Source organism: Theropithecus gelada, chromosome 10 (genome assembly GCF_003255815.1).
Source record: "Theropithecus gelada isolate Dixy chromosome 10, Tgel_1.0, whole genome shotgun sequence".
NCBI classification, from domain to species: domain Eukaryota; kingdom Metazoa; phylum Chordata; class Mammalia; order Primates; family Cercopithecidae; genus Theropithecus; species Theropithecus gelada.
This window is the reverse complement of record NC_037678.1, coordinates 89,061,153-89,078,698: the sequence shown is the minus strand read 5'-3', so window position 1 is coordinate 89,078,698 and position 17,546 is coordinate 89,061,153. Positions and strand designations below refer to the sequence as shown.

Sequence of the window (17,546 nt, the reverse complement as noted above, 5' to 3'; positions counted from 1 at the left end):
AGGTCTCCTGTGTTGCCTGGGTTGGCCTTGAACTCCAGAGCTCAGGCGATCCTCCTGCCTCAGCTTCCCAAAGTGCTGAGATCACAGGCTTGTACCACCACGCCTGGCCTTAGGATTTTTGAATGTAGTGATTATAATGTGATGTCCATTTTGGCAGAGTTCTGAGAAATCTTGTAAGTACTCAGAGGAGTTTTGGTTGGTGGGTACCTGCCAAAAAGTGAGGGTTGACTGTACCATGTTCCAGACCTGCTTGTCCCCATCCTCCTACCCACTGAATCCATGAACAGCTGAGCAGGGTGTGATTTCCTTTTTAACACCCCGCTTGAGAGTGTGTTCTCGGAAGGCCAGTTCCTGGTACTTTCCCTCGATGATCAAACGTGAGAGTGCCCTGGCTGTGGATCACACTGCTACTGCCCACAGCCAGAGGTCAGAACCCATTTGGAAACATAAATGCCGCCTGACCCAGGATTGAAAGGCCTCCATGAGCTCCCCTAAGACTTTGTTTGTAGAGGTTAAGACTGGAATGAAAAGTGTGACTCGGTCCTGCTCAGTGCAGAGTGACAGTGTGCGAGAAGTGTGTTGCCACGCGGCTGATAGAGTTGTCCCCAGGGAGAGCATATGCTGGGAAGTTTTCTTGTCATGAGTGTTTTAAACCCTCTTCCTGCAAAAGTCTTAGAAAGGCCAAAGTAATGTGTTCCTTCTGTGATAAGAGTGAGAGTGAATTTTTTTTTTTTTTTTTTAAGACGGAGTCTTCGCTCTGTCACCCAGGCTGGAGTGCAGTGGTGCGATCTCGGCTCTCTGCAAACTCTGCCTCCCAGGTTCACACCGTTCTCCTGCCTCAGCCTCTCGAGTAGCTGGGACTACAGGCCCCCGCCACCACGCCTGGCTAATGTTTTGTATTTTTAGTAGAGACGGGGTTTCACTGTGTTAGCCAGGATGGTCTCAATCTCCTGACCTCGTGATCTGCCAGCCTCGGCCTCCGAAAGTGCTGGGATTACAGGCGTGAGCCACCGCGCCCGGCCGAGAGTGATTTGTCTTAGAACACGATGCCAAGACGTTGAAAACAGTCTCCCTTCTCAGTCCCTTCTTTGAAATGCCCTCATATCAAAATTTGCATTTGATTCCTACTCTATTTCCCTTTTCTGTATCCACTCAAGAGGAGTGGGGATCTCAGTTTCTTAGGAGAAGAATCTCAGTATCTGAGCCACTAAGCAGCCTGGCCCCAGCCTCCCACAGCATCTAGAGGTTTTGCAGGGCAATGTTGGGGGAGGCCTGTCCACTTCCCCTCCTCTCCTCTTCCACCTCTTTCTACTTCCCCTTACCCACCCCTTCTTACCCTTGTGTTCTCTTTGCTCATTCCATTGATCTTTGTTAGAGGGACTCGGGACTCAGTTGAATGTATCCAAATACATACACCTCCTGGAGTTCCTCAGTGAAGTGGAACTTAGCCTGGGCTGTGGCAGGAAGGTGTATGAACCTGGTTGCCTCTGAGCCATTGGACTTTGGTCCATAGGCAGTGAGAACCGTGTTGTTTGTCCTCATGGTTTGGGGAGCGTTGTCTGACAGAGCGCCTGGTGACACTGTCTCCTCACCCTCTGTGCACCTTCTGGATGTGAAATTCCAAACCTGGCATCTTCTGGGCCTCCCAAGACTGATTCTTCCTGTCTCCCAACATGCAAATTATAGGCTCCATAACTCCTCAGGAGCTGTTGCTGGCAAAAGGCTATTTTCCCTCACTGAATTCTTGAACACGTTTCAGGATTGTAATGCAGAAGTTTTTATCTCTGATCCTGGGTAGCGGCATTTATTGGCACTGGGGAAGAGGGAAGCAACCGAGTGGAGATGGCACACTGTGGGCCTGCTGGCTAAAATGCATGTGGCTGAAAGCCTGCAGATGTGTTTGGTTTGGTTCACATGTTTTTTAAATCAGTCAATTTCACATTGAGAGAAAAAATATTCAAAAGATAGCTGGCCTAACATGAAAAATCAAAACATCTCCCAACTCAGCAATCACATTTCTAGGGCAGTCGGCCATGACGGAGTGTCACTGCCTAATTTTAGGTGGGGGCGGGTGTTTTTGCTCCGGTCTCCACCACTGCCCATGGTCTCACACCTGGCCTGCATTTGTGCTCCTGTGCATCTTTGACTTTGTGGTGGGGAACGTCTTGCATGGGGGACCTGGCTGCAGAGGCTCCTGGGCGTGTGTGCTGCAGAGGTAGACCTGTACTCTGCTCTGACTCTACTGCTGCTTTGTGTGGGGACTGCTCCTGCCGTGGGTATGAATCGCTCACTCCTAAAGAGGAGTAGGAGAGAATGTGGGACATCAGAGAGTGCCTGGGTTTGTTTCTTCTCTGAATTTATTAGTCTGAAGAAAGAATTAGTGAAACCTGAAGTTTGGTGGGGATGGAAACTGTTGAATGCCTCGATTTCTACAAATAGTAACCTCCATGTGTGTATTTGACAGGTGAAAGGAAAGCAAGCCAGGATGGATATTTACGACACTCAAACCTTGGGAGTTGTGGTCTTTGGAGGATTCATGGTTGTTTCTGCCATTGGCATCTTCCTGGTGTCGACTTTCTCCATGAAGGAAACGTCGTATGAAGAAGCCCTAGCCAACCAGCGCAAGGAGATGGCGAAAACTCACCACCAGAAAGTAGAGAAGAAAAAGAAGGAGAAAACAGTGGAGAAGAAAGGAAAGACCAAGAAAAAGGAAGAGAAGCCTAATGGGAAGATACCTGATCACGATCCGGCGCCCAATGTGACTGTCCTCCTCCGAGAACCAGTGCGGGCTCCTGCTGTGGCTGTGGCTCCAACCCCAGTCCAGCCCCCAATTATCATTGCTCCTGTCGCCACAGTTCCAGCCACGCCCCAGGAGAAGCTGGCCTCCTCTCCCAAGGACAAAAAGAAGAAGGAGAAAAAAGTGGCAAAAGTGGAACCAGCTGTCAGCTCTGTAGTGAATTCCATCCAGGTTCTCACTTCGAAGGCTGCCATCTTAGAAACTGCTCCCAAGGAGGTGCCAATGGTGGTGGTGCCCCCAGTGGGTGCCAAGGGCAACGCACCAGCCACTGGCACTACTCAGGGCAAAAAGGCGGAGGGGGCTCAGAACCAAAGCAAAAAGACAGAAGGAGCCCCAAATCAGGGCAGAAAGGCAGAGGGAACCCCAAACCAGGGCAAAAAGACAGAGGGAACCCCAAACCAAGGGAAGAAGGCAGAGGGAACCCCAAACCAAGGCAAAAAGGCAGAAGGAACTCCAAACCAAGGCAAAAAGGTGGAGGGGGCCCAGAACCAGGGTAAAAAGGTAGATACAACCCCAAACCAGGGGAAAAAGGCGGAGGGGACCCCAACACAGGGCAAAAAGGCTGAGGGGTCTCAGAACCAGGCCAGAAAGGTAGAAGGGGCCCAGAACCAGGGCAAAAAGGTAGAGGGGGCCCAGAACCAGGGCAAAAAGGCCGAGGGGGCCCAGAACCAGGGCAAAAAGGGAGAGGGGGCCCAGAATCAGGGCAAAAAGGGAGAGGGGGCCCAGAATCAGGGCAAAAAGGGAGAGGGGGCCCAGAATCAGGGCAAAAAGGCAGAGGGGGCCCAGAGTCAGGGCAAGAAGGCTGAGGGGGCCCAGGGTCAGGGCAAGAAGGCTGAGGGGGCCCAGAACCAGGGCAAGAAGGCAGAGGGGGCCCAGAACCAGGGCAAGAAGGCCGAGGGGGCCCAGAACCAGGGCAAGAAGGCTGAGGGGGCTCAGAACCAGGGCAAAAAGGCAGAGGGGGCCCAGAACCAGGGCAGAAAAGCAGAGGGGGCTCAGAACCAGGGCAAAAAGGCTGAAGGGGCCCAGAACCAGGGTAAAAAGACCGAGGGGGCCCAGAATCAGGGCAAGAAGGCCGAGGGGGCCCAGAATCAGGGCAAAAAGACCGAGGGGGCCCAGAACCAGGGCAAGAAGGCCGAGGGGGCCCAGAACCAGGGCAAGAAGGCCGAGGGGGCTCAGAACCAGGGCAAGAAGGCTGAAGGCGCTCAGAACCAGGGCAAAAAAGCAGAAGGGGCCCAGAACCAGGGCAAGAAGGCCGAGGGAGCCCAGAACCAGGGCCAAAAAGGAGAGGGAGCCCAGAACCAGGGTAAAAAGACAGAAGGGGCTCAGGGCAAAAAGGCAGAGGGGAGTCCCAACCAAGGCAAAAAAGGAGACGGAGCTCCCAACCAGGGCAAAAAGGCAGATTCGGTTGCTAATCAGGGCACAAAGGTAGAGGGTGTTACAAACCAGGGGAAAAAAACAGAAGGGTCCCCCAGTCAAGGCAAAAAGGCAGAAGGGTCCCCCAACCAGGGCAAAAAGGCAGACGCAGCTGCCAATCAGGGTAAAAAGACAGAGTCAGCTTCTGTCCAGGGCAGAAATACAGATGTAGCCCAGAGCCCAGAGGCACCAAAACAAGAGGCTCCTGCCAAGAAGAAGTCTGGTTCAAAGAAAAAAGGTGAGCCTGGTAAGTAACTGATTTCTTTATGAACTTAGAAGGAAAGGCTGTTTTTAAATGACTTGTGGATTCTCTTGGGGAGTACCACCTGTATCAGTCAGCAATTGTCATAATAAGGCTGCATAACAAACATTCAAAAAAAAATTGAGTGGCTTTCAATAGCGGTCATTTATTGTTGCTCATGCTTCTGGAGGTTAGCAGATGTGAGCTTTCTTGGATGGTGGCTCTGCCTCAATCTGGTTTTAACTGGGTTGGTGACTCTGCTACAGGTTGAGCTCAGGTCAGTTCCATGTGTGGTCCTTCTGGGGCCCTCTAGGGCAGAGGCCCTTCATGGTTACAGCAGAGGCACGAAAGGGCATTTCAAGCCCACGTTTCAATGACCAGAACAAGTGATGTGTCTGAGCCTGAGTCAAGGGGCAGGGAGTCCACTGTGTCCAGGGAGAAGGGACTGCAAGGTGATGTGAGAAAGGAGAGGTGAGTGAGCAGTAGGTCCATGTCTTGGCATGTCTTAAACATATGGGAGCACAAGGAGAGGTGAGGAATTAGGAGCAGTAATTCCATCCACCACACAGTCTAGAAGAGTTCTGTGTATTGACAAGTCTTTCTTAACTGTCTGGCTGTGTGCCGTCAGCCTGTTCCGTGTTCTTGCCTCACCTGATGCTTTTGTACAGCCTGACTCGTGTATCTGTGCTTGTTGAGTGAATGACGGTAGGAAGGTGTTTTTAAGGAGCAGTTGCATTCTTTCCCCCTCTGCCTTCCCCTTCCCCTGCCCCACCCTAGTCATTTAGTAAAGCATTATAGAGCATTAACATAGACACTGGATTACATAGATATGTGATCATATGGAGCACTGATTTACCTTTATCTTTTTCGTGTATATCGCTGTAGAAATTGGTCCAGGGAGTTCCTGTTTCATGTTTTTCATTCATTCAATTTTACTTCTCTCTCCTCCCCTCTCCTCTCCTCTCCTCTCCTCTCCTCTCCTCTCCTTTTCTTTTCTTGTTTTTAAATAGCCACTAGCTGATTTGGAAAAATAATTGCATTTGTGTTGACAAAAGGTATCTTAGAAGGTGTGAAATGTTTGGACCAGTGTCGGGTTGCACAGGCCCTGTGTCTTTAGCTGGGCTTCCCTATCTTGCCTCTGTCAGGCTATTACCTTCCTGGGGTTTCCTCCTTCTCCTGCTGTTTTTGTTGGGCCATTTGCTAGGACAGCAGCCCCCTGCTCCGTGTGAGAGGCCCTGTCCCCTGTGAGTGGCTGTAGGCTCCTGTGGGAAGCCAGGGACCAGCTGCCCAGCCCAGATCAGGTGGCCTTGAAAGCCCTTTGAAAACCCAGACACTCTGGCCTCAGCCCTACTTCCAGAGGCTGGCAGGCGACACACTGCCCTTTCTTTAACATGATGTTCCACTTGATTCAAAGCTGGCGATGTTGCTGAGAATCGGCTTTTTACTTGGTTCTTCTACATCAGGGATGTCCACAACTTCCTGCATCCCATGGTCATTGTTACTTCGTGTGGCTTTAGACATTTGAAACAAGATATGAAATAGAAGTGTGATGATAATATTGGAAAGGAGGACAAAATTGTTCTAATTTGCAGGTAATAAAGAACCTTGTTAGGGATGAGATCTACGTGTAACCTCTGTGAACCTAACACAACAGCTTGATGAGGTGATAAAGTTGCAACCAAGAAAATAAACCCCATGTTCTAGGAGAAGAAGATTAAATATTATCGATGAAAGGATAGTAATTTCCAAGTTAATTTAGTGGTCTACCATTATTCCAGCCCAACCTTCTTGATAAGATCTTCCCCCTAACTTGACGGATTATTCGAAAAGTCCCATCTGAGGGAAAAATAGGTAAGAATAATTGAACAGATTTTTTTAAAGTGGATTTTAGAAGGCCAGTCCTGTCATTGTGTGAACATCTCCCAACTGTTGTAATTACAAGTAGGAGAATAGAAGGCCCAGAAACTGACTGAGAACTTGAATGAGAGAAGCAACATATTGCAGTAGGGGAGGAAACGTTCGGCAAATGATCTGGGGCAGTGTGTTCATATATTCATCATTTGGAAAAGTCTCCTTAGACCCACCAAGCACTTGCCTCTATAAAAATTTAAAGTTTGGATGAAATAGATTTAATTTGAAAAGAAATGAATATGGATTAGCCCAGATGGTGGAAGATGGCCACTCTGACATTGTCATGAGAAGAAGTCACCAAGGCTGACATGGGGAAGCTTGACACGCAGCCACGCGGGGCTGCGCAACCACAAGGAAGAGGCAGAGGCAGGGCCACGTGTGCCACTGACACGCCGCCCGCAGGGTGGTTTCTTTCTTCTTCACAGTGTTGGGAGTCTGGAAAACATGGGGAAAGTTCTTTCTTGGACTTTACGTTTTCGTTTCTTGAATTTGCACTGAGGAATCTCAGACCTGTTTTCCCATGATCGATGTACAAAGGCATCGTCAGGGCCATCTGCGGTGGACTCGGGCCACTCACCAGACACCGTGAGGATCCCGGAGACATCCCCTTCTGAAGTGCTTCTTAAACTTTGGTATGCAGATGAATCACCCAGGATCTTGCTATGATAAAGACGGTGACTCAGCAGCTCCCAAGTGGGGCCTGAGATTCTGTATTTCTAAGCAGCTCCTGGGAGCTGCTGATGCTGTGGGTCCCAGGTCCCACACGTGGGGCCAGTCATGATCCGGGAGACTTTGTCATGTAGCAATTTTGAAAACTCACATTAAAGCAAATAAGCTTTATTTAAAACCTGTTCATATCAATATATAATACATATTTTTAAATGCTGGCATTGTAAATTGTGTGACCGTTTTGAAAAGCAATTTTGTAAAATGTATCAAGAGGCTTAAAGGGGCCAGTAGTTTTTCTTCTTCTCCCAGACTCCCTTCAGGAAACAGTGTAAACTGTGGCAGCCAGGTCTGTGGGTGAGTGGCCGGGGTATCCCTCGGGCCGCCCTGAGGGCTCAGTGCATTCGGCTCACCCAGACACAGTGCAGCCACTAACAGTGATGCCTGGGAAGATCCCATAATAGCCTGCAAAGACTGGTCACATGGTCACAGTGTGACTTTTCATTGGAAAAGTCCGGTGCCAAATTCTTTACATGCCTCAAGAACAATGGAAGGCAGAGACATTAGATAAGTGATAACAAGATAAACCAGAACTGTAGGAAATACACTATATAAGAACCCCCATTAGAGCGCTAGTTCCTTTCTAATTTTTTTCTTCAATGTAGTAGTCGTTTTCAAAAGTCAAAAAGCAGCTGGGCGTGGTGGCTCACTCCTGTTAATCCTCACACCCTGGGAGACCGAGGCAGGAAGATCACTTGAGCTCAGGAGTTCCAGCCTGGGCAACATAGTGAGACCTGGTTTCTACAAGAAATTTTAAAAATAAAGAAAAAAATGAAAGTCAGAAAGCAACGCTGAAGACCCTAGATCTCGTGTTTGTGACAGCGCCCCCTGGAGCTGGGAACACCCTTCGGAAAGCCTTCAGTAATGCTGCTGGGACAGGAATTCCAACGAACTGATGAAGCAAAGAATTTCCTATTAAAACCTTCCTGATAGAATGCCCTTTAGAAATTATTTTAGGGAGATAAAATTGGATCTTGATATATTTTCTAAAATACTCTCTTTGCCATTGCAAAAAATAAAGGAATAATGATACTTCCTTAATTCCAGATGTTAAAACAACTGAGAAAGATCCCTGGAAGGCAGGGGCCGCTGGAACTCCTGCTCCGGCGTCCTGTCTCTGGACGTAGCTCAGCACCGCAGGCCTCTGCCTGTGCGTTCATCTCAGTAGTTCTGGGGTGAAGTGCAGAGAAGGACCCGAGAGCCACAGTGGACAGACCTTAGGGGCTGAGGGTGGTTTGTAAAGCAGCACAGGCTATAGAGTCACCCAGGATTGTTGATAGGGGAGCGTGGACTTGGTGACCAGGTCCAGAGCTCCAGCCACAGTGGAGAGACCCTCCATGATTCCGTGATGCTCAAGCATCAAGAGCTCAGGACAGATGAAAGGAGGCATTTATGAACATGGAAGGGAGTCACTAGCAAACACACGTGATTGGGTAGTAAGGCCGGAAATTCAAGGTATTTGAAATCCCAGTTAACAGGCACATGTATTCAGTCTTCTTTTCCACAGAATCTGTAGTGCATATTGGTAAGGCTCCGAGTTTATCCATAGAAAACCCATAAGTCTTTAATGTGTCTGGAGTTCCGTGGTCCCAGGTGGAGATCTTCTCAATGGGGGAGCAGCATCTGTACAATAAAAAGCATTCAGAACTCTGGCTTAAGATGCTTCACACTCAGCACCTGCTGTCACCAGTTCCGTGATGGGGTTACACTCAGGATGTGGGGGACATTCGAGTCCTGGAACGACAATGGCTTGGTGCCTCCTGCATGGAGACTGTGAAGGGAGGGCACTGGCCCTGGGATGTGAGGAGGTCGGGTGTGTGTTACGTGGACAGCCCACACCAGTCTGCACGCGTAGCAGTTGGGGTGGAGGGCCCTGTCCTTTTGTTGTGTCCTTTAGTTCAGTGGTCAGACCCTGCATGGCCATTTATCAAACCAAAACAGACAAAAACGGGTTCATGCATTACTGTTTAACTATACAGTGTGCTTTTCTGTGGACTGTGCTGGTGGGTATCTAGTATTAATGTCCCAATCAGCATTGGTCTTTGGTGGCTGGGGGTTGTGAGGCGTGCATGTGTGGCTCTTTCTGTCCACCTTGGGACCAGGTTGTTCTTTTTTTTGTTTGTTTTTTTGAGATGGAGTTTCGCTCTGTCACCCAGGTTGGAGTGTAATGGCGTGATCTTGACTCACTGCAACCTCCGCCTCCCGGGTTCAAGCGATTCTCCTGCCTCAGCTTCCCAAGTAGCTGGGATTGTAGGCACCCACCACCACGCCCAGCTGATTTTTGTATTTTTAGTAGAGATGGGGTTTCACCGTGTTGGCAGCTGGTCTCGAACTCCTGACCTCAGGTGATCCACCCGCCAAGGCCTCCCAAAGTGCTGGGATTATAGGCGTGAGCCACCACGCCTGGCCAGGGCCAGGCTGTTCTTGGCCTGTATCTGTATGTATTGGCCTCATCTGGACTCTGTCACAATCTGTTTATTCTTTAGCACACGTGTATTTTCTGCTGTTTCCAGCTGACGGGCTCCAGGGACATTTCTTGATGCATTTGTGGCTGCCATCTTCCTGCTAAGAGCATGGGTGGGGGGCCCAACCCCTGAAGCACTGCCAGGTGGCGTGGGCAAGAAGGACTGTCTGCATAGCATCCAGCTTCCAGCTGCTTTGCAGCTCTGACTGTAAAGGACAGAGGCCCTGGGTGGGCTCAGTGAAGTGTGCACCTCTCCTCACAGTTAGTCTGCTTTTCCCACACACAAATAACACGAGCACAGGGGAGAGCCCGAGGGCGTGCTGGGCATGGTGGGCACGTCGCTGCATCTGGCAGAATTCCCACCACGGCAGAGTCAGTTATTGGTGGTGCTCTCTCGCAAAGGCGCTTCTCTGCTCCGGGCTCGCTCCATCACTCGCAGTCATTTCCCACCTTGTCTCTGTGCCCTCGGACGATTTTCTTGGTTTTCAGTTTGCCGTGAACTGTGGTGCCCGAGGGTATGAGGCAGAAATCTGTGAGTCCACAACATGGGTTTTCACCAGCGGCTCATGGAATTGGCTTCACCCTTGCAGCTACGTCTTACATGTGGAGTTTCGTGTTCCAGAATTAGTCGGATTTCTGCTTACCATTGGCGGCTGTGACCATGTTGCCGGGTGAGCAGGCCCGGATGAGACACGTTAGACTGCGTGTTCCTTGCTTTGTTGGAAAGGCTGCGGCGGCCCCCACTGGCTGCCCTGTACCTCCTTGCCCCTCTGCTGGGGCCGAGCTTCCTGTCAGTCTGGGGCCTGCCATCTTCTCTAGAGGTCATGTGTGCCCAACCTGAGGCAACCGTAGGCAGAACTCCGGGTGGGCTGACTGGCCCTGGATGTCTAGAAACACAGGGACCTGTCGGTGTGAGTGTGTTGGGTGGGAGGGGTGAGGTGGCATGAGGGCTATGCTGCAGGGATCCGGGAGGTGCTTGGGAGTGGGTTCTGGATCACCGGTGTGGAGCAGGCCGGGATGGGAGTTCCTCCCATGAGTCCAGGAGGCCTTGACTTGGGCAGGGAAGGGCTAGAGTCTAGGGCTGTGCTGTCCCATATGGGTGACACTGGTCACATGGGAGCATTTAAATTATCACCTAAATTAGTCAGAAGTAAATAAAAGATTCCATTCCTCAGTCACACTAGCCACATTCCAAGGCCTACTAGGCACACGTGGCTAGTGGCTCCCCTTACACAGTGCAGAGGCAGATCATCTCGGCCAGAACAGAAAGTTTCCCACAGCAGTGCTCTAAACAGGACCGTTTGAAAGGAGGTGGCCTCTTAGATCACTGGCAGATCTGTGCAGCCCTGTGTGCTGTTGCACACTGCTCCTGCCTGCTTTGTTCTGGCTGCTGTGTCCTGAGTACAGGGTGGGGTGAGCTGTCTGATCTCCACATCACAGTAGGATGCTGCGAGGGGTCACAGAGGCTGTGACTGGCCCATAGCACATGACAGATCAGCAGCAAAACCAGGTCTGGAGCTGGGCTCCACCAGAGACTTGAATGGCTTCTTCAGTCTTCCTGGCCTTATCTGTTACCTGTTTGGTCCAGCAGGGCCCCCTCCTGACAAGTGTCCCAGAGGGGGACCCCGCAGGAGTGGTAGGCCCAGGACACGCTTTTGCAGACCCAGGCTGGGTCGCTTCCAGAACTTCTGCTCTGACTGTCCTCCAACAGCAGATGGGGGCCCTGCAGCAGGTTTTACCGCTTGTCCATGGCTGTATTTGACAGAGAACGCCTGCCTTCCTAATCCTTGCCTTTTACAATTTATTATTATATAAATATGTGTTTCCAGTAAACAGAATTCACAGTCTGGAAGCATGGAAGGTGAAAATAGAAAGTCTTTTTGCTCCATCCCAGTCACCATCCACTTCCTGCGGGGGGCGGGGGGCCTCAAATTCACTGTGCTCTTCACCTGGACACCCACAAACGGGAGCTGCAGTGCACACTGCTGTCTACTTAACAGTGTGTTGGTGACATCTTTCCATATTGCACCTGCGAAGCTGCCACATTCAGCTGCATAATATTCCCTGGCATGAATGTATCACAATTTATTTAAATGACATTTAAGTAGTATGCAGCTATTTTGCAGCTAAAATTAATGCTGCAATGACGTACATACACTGTTGTGTGTCTCTACAAAGCAAATTCCTAGATAAGTAATTGCCAAGTCAAAAGGTGGGTACATTTTTAATTTAGGAAGACAGTGCTGCATTGCTCTCCAGAAACTTCCACAATTTACGATGAGAGGCCCACACAATTGTTTTCTGACTCAGCACTCCTCACACGATGCTGCTGTGCTACTCTGGAAATGATTCTAACTTCAGGAAGTTTGGGGTGGAGGGAGCATTATAAACCCAGACGTGGGATAAGGAGAAAACCTCTTCCTTCGGAAATGAAAGGCACAAATTCTTTATTAAATGTTTGGAGAGGAGGAAATTGATGGCATCCTCGAGAAGTGGAAAGTCCCCAGAATGGAGGCTTCCCCATGTTTGGGGTACTGTCAGCTGACGCACGCATCCAGGCTTTAGCTGGTTTGTTAACTGAGCACTTATATACAGTGTCTATTAGGAAAGTCAAGTTTCTAGCACAAGACGTATGTGTATGCAGTGGTGTTGGTTTTTAAAAAAGCTATTTTTATCCTCAGATTGAGTCTTTGTTTGCAGGATTATGCTGGTTTGCCTCCCACCCTGGGCTGCACTGATCTCATACTAATCACCATCTGGGTGTTACACTGGCAGGAGAGCTGTCCCACCCAGCACCTGGAATCGAGTCTGGATCCTACAGTGTGGGCATAGACTGAGGAAGTACATATGTACATTCTGAAGACCCCACAGTTAGCGTGAGCTCCAGAACAGTATGCTTTTAACTGGGGCTTGCTTCACTCATTGTTGCTGCTGGGTGGAAACAGGTGTTTCCTCCTTACCTCTGCTAGCACGTCACTCAGGGGATGTGGGGATGCAGGGTACTTGTTACACTCTTGGGGAGTCTGGAGCTCACCCAAGGACCTGTGACCTTTCTGCCTAACGGAAGGGGGTGGGTAACCCTAGGGGCATGGCACTTCTCTCTTGCCTGTGGGCCTGCTTTCTGCGGGACCCTCTTTCCCCAGCCTGCTGATGCAAGCCAGTTTTACTCTGTGGCCAGAGGGACCATTGTGTCTTGGCCCAGGAGAACCCAGCCAACCTCCATGAGGTGGCAAACACTCAGAAACAGGCATTTCAGAGACCCATTCTTGCCACGTCAGATGAGTCCATGTGGGAGAAAGAGGCCACCTTTGGGAGGCAGGATTTTGGGTAAATGTTAGTATCTCCCTTTCAGCCTTCTGCGTTTTCCAGTTTTTCTATAATTTTTTTTTTCTTTTTTTTTTATGGAGAAGAAACAAAAACTCCGTTATTTGTCTCTAAGTCAAATAGGCCCTCATTATATCAAAACTGATGGAACTCTCATCCTTCTGGGTGTTTCGAGGCAGCCCTGCATCCTCTGAGGGGCAGCAAGGAGGGCCTTGCTCCGTCTGGGTCTGGAATGAGGAAAGGCAGTGCCAGCTCTTCTGAGGCCTCCAGGAGGAGGCCAGTGCCTGTCCCCGCCCTGGCACACAGGCGCCTGGGACGCATTCATGAACTGAGGCAAGGTGGGAAGTTAAAGGCGGTTCCCACATCCTGGAGCCTGGCAGTGCCCTGGTGGGAGGGGGCCTGTGAGCTCCATGTTTAGTGTGCAGTCTCACCTAGCCCCCATTCTACCCCCACAATAGGAAATGCAACCTAAAATCCGAAGTCTTGTTCTGTAATATAATGGGGCTGGGGTCACAGGTCACAGGGTATGGGGAAGAGTTGTCAAGCCCCCAGGAAACAGTATTCAAGGTGTCTAGTGTAGCAGGGCCCTCATCTTAAACGATTTGACTTGGTGATGGGAACACCCTTTGCTCCCGGCTCCTCACTCACCCACCCACACCTGTCTTCCCCACATGTGCCTGCTGTGCTCCAGGCCCAGCGCTGCTTAGCACAGCCGGTGTGACACCGCTACAATCCCCAGCCAGGTGTTTGTTCAGAGGTGCAGTTTAGGAGGCTGGTTTCCCTCGTGCAATTCTCTAAGGTGGATTTGAATTTTTACCTGTTTGATAAAAGCAGAAACCAAAGCTCAGACTTCCCAGAAGTCATGCAGATGACCAGCAGATGGCAGAGCGGCTGGTGTGGGCAGCCCCTCCCGAGGCCCCCGCCCTGCCCGGTAGGTGCCCCTGTGCCCTTCTCGCCGGCGGATGCACAGAGAGGTGTACACGGAGATCAAGTCAGATACTTTTTCTTTTGAACTTAACTCAGTTTCCCAGAGTCTGAAGCTCTGAAGAAAACTCTTTGGGGCTTAGGAGCCTTTATTCACTTTCTGTGTAAGTTCTTCAAACCCAACTTTTTCTTTTTTTCTTCTTTTTTTCAAAAAGAACAAAAACATCCCCTAGGGAAGCAAGCCAAGTATCAGTGTGAGAAGCTGCTAGATGACACTCTTCCAGAAATCTCTTTTCAGTCACTTGAAAACATGGTGAGGCTGGGACTCCGGTCACTGGCCCCAGACGGCTGTGGTCAGACAGCCGGGGATTAAAAATCCCCTGCCGTTTTCTGCAGGCATTAGGTAGAGTCTTAATTGCTGTCTAAACCGTATCCTCCTTGGGCCAGCCTGTGTGCCCTGGGAAGGGCCTTGCCCAGAGGTCCTCCAGGAATTGTCTTTCTTTTAAAAATACTGTGATGTAGGGTTTTTTTTTAACTCCAGGTATAAAATTAGTTTTGTTGAAACTTGGAGGAAAAACCAAAACTTTAAAGAGGAAAATAGTTCTTCAGTCTTTAGGATATTTTAAATTCCATTAGATACCATTAAATATACAATTCCCCAAGTTGGTAGCTGATTACTTTCTTCTCCAACCAAAGGAAAAGGACTGATTAAAAGGGCCCGAATCGGGTTGTTCTTGACATTATTTGTACTTAGCTCCATTGCCCTTAAAGCTGCAGGTGTGACCGTTCGTGGCATTCGGAGTCAAGTGCAGCTGCGCCTCCTTGGCCTGTTTCCTGTCAGGAGCGCTGACCAGTGCCTGGGCAAGGCCGGGCTCTGTGGCCTGAGCTGGGCCTGGAGTCCACTGTTCGTGTGCTGTCCAGGGCCGGCTTCAGCTGTGGGCAGATGAGCAGTGAGTGAGAGCAGGAGTCGCAGTTTGCCTCCGGGAGCATTTGGTAGATCTTCATTTCCTCCAGGGTCTCATAACGCTCACTTCCCCCACAGGCTCAGGAGGAGCCTTCATGGCCGCAGTCCAGGAACGAGCTGTTAGGGAGAGGCCAGCAGTGATGCTGGCCGGAGCTCCTCCCTAGAGAGCGTCTTGCGTCCCACCTTGGGGCAGGACCCTGAAAGGAGCCAGCTCCTCAGGTTGAGAGAGAGAGATGCCCTCTGGACTTTGGGTCAGCAGGAATGGGGAGCTTGTCCTCGGCCTCCTAATCTTGGTCTGCAGAGGCTGATGACTACCTGTGCAGTGCTGGGCTTCCAGGAGGCACAGTGGAGCCCCTTCTTAAAGCACACCTGAGTTTGGGTGGGGTGATTGGGGATGCAGGGTGTGGAAGGCACACCAAGATTTCGATCTGGCTTTCTTCCCACAGGGGCAGTCATGCTGGGTCCCTTGGTCTGCACTGTCTGGAGTTGCCCCTGTGCAGGCCCAGAGGCAGCAGCTATTCAGACTGCATCTGTGTGTCTGAGGGAGGTGCCCTCAGAACCTGATCTGGACAGTCTCTTAGGAAATGAGAGTTTTTGCCAATGGAGTTCTTCCCCAAGCCCTCAAGTGCACGCCGTTTCAGGTTCCACTGTCAGGAGTCCCTGGGTTGACACCTGGGCCTCTCTCCCGCCAGCTCAGCTTCCTGAATACTTGGGCCTGGACTCTGGTCCTGGGCTCTTAGGACCCAGCGGGGATTCAGGCTCTTAGGACCAGGGTCCAGGCCAGCTGGTCTGTCTGCTTCCAGCTGCATCCCCCTGGGCATCCTGAAATCTTTTTCTCAAATTCAAACATTCCTTTCTAGGCATTGCTTGTTTCCTACAGAATAAAATCCAGATTCTGAGGGCCTATGAAGACTTGGACCTAGTCCAACCTCGGGTGCAAGCCTGACATGCTAGGGCCCAAAGCCCCTCACCGTGTCCTTACCCAGCTATGCTTGGCCCAAAGCCTTAAAGCCTTTCTCAGCATTGCTGCCACAGTCACTCTCCAGGTCCGCTTTGTGTCACTCTTCTGCCTTATGGCCCTGTGTCCGCTGCCTCTCTTGGCCACAGCCCAACCTGTAACTTAACCTTCCAGGCCCAGCAATTTACGGACTGCTGGGTACACAGGTGGTACATACTTTGTGTCTGGAGACCACCTGGCCCTGCCTGCCCTGGCCAGGGCTTCTGGGCACCTGTAGCAGCAGCTGGAGCCGAGCTGGAGCTGAGCTGGAGCCTTTTGTGGGGCCCATCCCAGGGCCGAGGCGATAATCCCCTCCTGTTAACCACCAGCTGTTGCCAGGGCTCGGGCGGCCGTTCCTGGAGTGGTTCTGATAGCCTCCCCGTGGACTGAGAGAACCGGGTGTGCACAGTGCAGGGGTGCTCCAGCAGCTGATGTGGGGGACTGGCTGCCGAGTCGCATGAGGCCCCTTAGGGCTGAGATCCTCCTCCTGTGCCTGAGCCCTGGCCATGGGGGATCCTGGAAATTATACAGAGAGAAAAGCCTCGTCCAAAGACGCCACAGTTGACAGGGAGAACACTGCATGTCTGTTTGCCAGATGGGTTTAATTTTAGGTGCCTGAGCCTCCCAGCGTGGGTGCAGCAGGGAGAGTTGTTTTGAAATTTGGAGTGTGAGGTGCATTAGCTGAGCTGCTGTGAGCTGCTTGAAGGCCGGCCATGCTGATTTATTTTGCTGTGCGTTACCCTGTGCCAGGCATGGTTCCAAGCATGTTGCAACTTAATCTTTCCAGCCAAGCTGTGAGAGGAACAGTGATCATCCCCATTTCGTAGGCAAGGAAACAGAGGCAAAGGAAGATTAAGCCGCTTGTCCAAGGACACAGGTGGGAAGGAGCTGAGCTGGGATTCGACTCCAGGCCACCTGGTCCCAGAGGCCTTGCTCTGACCTTGGTGCCCCACTGCCCAAGGACAGAGGTGACCTGCAGACTGGACGTGGCCTACGGATGTGTTTCTTCATCTGTGCATTCATAAATGAATGAATTCATTCATTCATTTCTTTTTTATTGAGTTAGCTGTCAGCAGTAAAGGTGAGAAGATAGCACTTAAAAATCTCATTTCCAGGCTCTTGGGCAGGCCTGTGGCTCTGAGGATTCTGGCTCAGCTTCCCCAACGGGAGCCATCACCTGGAGGTGAAGTGCCATGGCCAGGGCCACCCAGCTCAGGAGAGGCCACCCCCCTGAGCCCAGGCCTATGTGGTTATTTGTCACACTACCTGTCCCATTCCTGCAGGGCCTGGCCCCTGGGTTGTTGCTGTGTCCCCTGACAGACAGAGGTCTGGATTATCCATCAAAGTGAGACACTGGCCTGTGTCTCTCCTCTGGGGTCTCCTGCTCCCTGGTCTCTCCCCAGGCCTCCTGGCCTGTCCCTCTCTGGTATTTCAGACCCACCAAGATGGGCAAAGCATTAGCCACAGGAGCAAGTCCTCAGTGAGCCGAGCTGTTCGAGCATTCACTGCACCCTGGGCCTTTTGAAGTCCGTGATTTCACAGACTAGGTGTTGAGTCTGACAGACTTAGTTTAGTGTGTTAAGATTTCACAATTCAGAAGATTACTGGCGTCTTCAAGTATTTGCTGGAGCCCTAAGTGATGTGCCGGGCTCGCCTTGGGCTCCCGTTAGTCTGTTATTTAAATGCAACTCATCTAGAGACCCAGAAATCCTGCCTCTGCTTCTGAGGGCTTTCCCTTTTTCTTTCAGTTGTGCTGCCCTTGATTTGGGAACAATTGAGACAGCA

The 17,546-nt window shown here is 50.9% G+C and overlaps 1 protein-coding gene across 4 annotated transcripts in view; it reads left to right on the top strand.

Annotated features, from left to right (window-relative positions):
- RRBP1 (ribosome binding protein 1) overlaps window positions 1–17,546 on the top strand; it is a 68,559-nt gene that overhangs the window by 19,003 nt on the left and 32,010 nt on the right. For 2 of the 4 annotated variants that reach the window (XM_025398697.1, XM_025398698.1), the window contains 2 exons: window positions 2,465–3,013; window positions 4,364–4,448. The exons of 1 other annotated variant lie outside the window; for it this stretch is intronic. In XM_025398697.1, the coding sequence (XP_025254482.1) occupies window positions 2,486–3,013; window positions 4,364–4,448 (613 nt within the window). In that variant the 5' untranslated portion in view covers window positions 2,465–2,485. Of the gene's footprint in view, window positions 1–2,464; window positions 4,458–17,546 lie in introns of all 4 variants that reach the window. One more of the 4 variants, XM_025398696.1, reaches the window with a different exon arrangement.